Here is a 3,367-nt window from a genome sequence, read left to right as displayed (position 1 = left end):
GACTGGACTGGAATTACATTGTAACTGCAGTTTAATATCACTAGACTGGACTGGAATTACATTGTAACTGCAGTTTAATATCACTAGACTGGACTGGAATTACATTGTAACTGCAGTTTAATATCACTAGACTGGACTGGAATTACATTGTAACTGCAGTTTAATATCACTAGACTAGACTGGAATTACATTGTAACTGCAGTTTAATATCACTAGACTAGACTGGAATTACATTGTAACTGCAGTTTAATATCACTAGACTGGACTGGAATTACATTGTAACTGCAGTTTAATATCACTAGACTGGACTGGAATTACATTGTAACTGCAGTTTAATATCACTAGACTGGACTGGACTGGAATTACATTGTAACTGCAGTTTAATATCACTAGACTGGACTGGAATTACATTGTAACTGCAGTTTAATATCACTAGACTGGACTGGAATTACATTGTAACTGCAGTTTAATATCACTAGACTGGACTGGACTGGAATTACATTGTAACTGCAGTTTAATATCACTAGACTGGACTGGAATTACATTGTAACTGCAGTTTAATATCACTAGACTGGACTGGAATTACATTGTAACTGCAGTTTAATATCACTAGACTGGACTGGACTGGAATTACATTGTAACTGCAGTTTAATATCACTAGACTGGACTGGAATTACATTGTAACTGGACTGGAATTACATTGTAACTGCAGTTTAATATCACTAGACTGGACTGGACTGGAATTACATTGTAACTGCAGTTTCACTAGACTCACAGTCAAAGCAACACAGACTGAGCAAAAACAATGTAATACAGCCCAGCCCAGCGCATTGCAGTTAAAGAACTACAGCTCCCAGCATCCCTCACCATTGCCGCGGGTGCAGAGGCATGCTGGGAGCTGTAGTCCTAGCCAGGGCTGGACCGATTCACAATACAATAACTATGGCAGCGCAGCTAGAACTGAAGAGCAGCTCCTGAACTCACAGTCAAAGCAACACAGACTGAGCAACAAAATAATAATAAACACTGTGTTTGAGTGACAGGAAGTGAGGCGGTAGGCTTTGAAGCTGCTTACTGTTTGAATTGATACCCTTTTTCTTACATTTGGTTAAGTTGCTTTGAAATGTTTGCTTTTGAGTTTACTGAACTGAGAGAGCGAGAGGGAGAGAGAGGGAGAGAGAGAGGGAGAGAGGGAGAGGGAGAGGGAGAGAGGGAGAGAGAGAGGGAGAGAGAGAGAGAGAGAGAGAGAGGCTTTTGAAACAAAAATAAAAACAAGCACTTTTTAAAAAGAAAAATAGTTTTGTTTCTTTGTTTCTGTGTGTGAGAGAGAAACGATCGATCAATTGTGATGAAACTCGCTCAGGATCTTCTTGAGCTCGAGTTACTGAGAGGATCAGAGTCTGGGGGAGTGTGGAGGCTGTCTGTCTGTCTGTCTGTCTGTCTGCAGCTTTAATGAAACTAAACTCTTTTCAGAATGTAGTAAACTAACACAGACCCCAAGAAGAAGGGATTATATTGTAGCGTCAAACTGAACAGGATTGAGGGGCTCTGTCTGTCTGTGTGTCTGTCTGTCTGTCTGTCTTACATTTTCACACACACACACACATATATATATATATATATATATATATATATATATAATATATATATATATATATATATATATATATATATATATATTCCTAAAAGGTATAGACAATGTCGACCCAGGGGACCTGAAAAAAGAAACAAGGACCAGGGGTCACAAATGGAGATTAGATAAAGGGGCATTCAGAACAGAAAATAGGAGGCACTTTTTTACACAGAGAATTGTGAGGGTCTGGAACCAACTCCCCAGTAATGTTGTTGAAGCTGACACCCTGGGATCCTTCAAGAAGCTGCTTGATGAGATTCTGGGATCATAAGCTACTAACAACCAAACGAGCAAGATGGGCTGAATGGCCTCCTCTCGTTTGGAAACTTTCTTATGTTCTTATGTATATATAAACCATATCGCACGTTTTAATTATTATTATTATTATTATTATTATTATTATTATTATTCACACCAGCAGAATACGGGAACGTTTTGCAACAGCTACGAGGGAGACCAAAAGCGGACGAGGGCTGTGCTGTTCTGTAAAATATATATATATATATCTTAAAATGAACAGATGCGTTTAGGACAAAATGTTGAACAAGAACAGCGATAAAATAAATTAAAAAAATACCCTTAAGGTTTGTTTGCGTGTTGAACACGTCGCGTGTTAACAACACCCGCTTGAATCTTAAAATAAAGACAATATAATGAACCAGGTTGGGTCGGGTAGGTGGGACTCGCTGGTGCAGATTAGCTTCATTACGTCACCGCCTCCTTACCACCCCGTCATGTGATCTGCTGCTGCCGCCCCCTCACACGTGATCAGGGTGCCTGACACACACGGGCAGCTTCGGAAGCTTCACCGAGTCGAGCCGGCGCGGAATCGACAGCGGCGTTTACTATTATTATTATTATTATCATTATTATTATTATTATTATTATTATTAAAACAAACGAGCATTATTTTAAAAAAATATTGACCGTTTATTATAGACGAGTGTCGTTGTTTTGAACCGCGTTGCTTGCGCTGAAACGCGTTCGCTCAACATGAATGTTATTCAGACTTAAAAATATATATATATATATAAATAAACTATTTAAGAGACGTAAACATACACGTAAAAATATTCGTCTAATTTATTGAATAAATCAGCCCCCCCCCCCCCCCCCCGGGTGAGCGATGAGGTGCGTGGTCGCCACTAGCAACGTTAAAGGTAAGGTTTTAAAATTATTTTCTGAACGTTTTCGAGTTTGCCGGCAGATTTGACAAACGTAAATAATATATATTATTTTAGGGTCTTCTAGTCTCATCTAATTTTCAGGCAGTTAATTTGATTTCCCTAACATATTTATAACCGCTAACACCTTCGTTAACTCTGTCTCGAAACTCACAATAAATAAAACGAGAGTTATTATTATTTTTTTTTTAATTAAAATATTTCTCTTGTCTTATTCTTCCGCCCGGACGCTGTTGGGCTGCTGTTGATACTTATTTGATTGATTGATTGATTGGTTTATGTATTTGTTTTTTTTATGCTCACAGTAGAATTTGTACCGCTGGTAAACAGGAAACTGCGTCTCAGTTTTAGCCTTCTGTTGACAGGCCAGTTTGTTTGCATTCTCCCTCAAAGGAAGGTCGTTTTTTTTTCATACCCGCCAACACTGACAAATAGTTGCAGTATATTTCTGATATTATTATTAGTAGTAGTAGTATTAATGTTATTCTAAGGTTAGATCAAGTCTCGGATGAGACGTCAAACAAACGAGCTCCTATTGGAAGTGACTCTG

The 3,367-nt window shown here is 38.5% G+C and overlaps 1 protein-coding gene across 2 annotated transcripts in view; it reads left to right on the top strand.

The window, feature by feature from the left end:
- Positions 1-2,412: 2,412 nt before the first annotated feature.
- Positions 2,413-3,367, top strand: part of LOC131732568 (cell cycle checkpoint control protein RAD9A-like) — a 27,953-nt gene continuing 26,998 nt past the window's right edge. For both annotated transcript variants that reach the window (XM_059021103.1, XM_059021102.1), the window contains exon 1: positions 2,413-2,793. In XM_059021103.1, coding sequence (XP_058877086.1) covers positions 2,760-2,793 — 34 coding nt within the window. In that variant the 5' untranslated portion in view covers positions 2,413-2,759. The remainder of the gene's footprint in view (positions 2,794-3,367) is intronic.

This window comes from Acipenser ruthenus, unplaced genomic scaffold (genome assembly GCF_902713425.1).
Source record: "Acipenser ruthenus unplaced genomic scaffold, fAciRut3.2 maternal haplotype, whole genome shotgun sequence".
Lineage (NCBI taxonomy): Eukaryota > Metazoa > Chordata > Actinopteri > Acipenseriformes > Acipenseridae > Acipenser > Acipenser ruthenus.
Note: the sequence above shows the minus strand (reverse complement) of the source record. Positions and strands in the feature narration are given on the sequence as shown.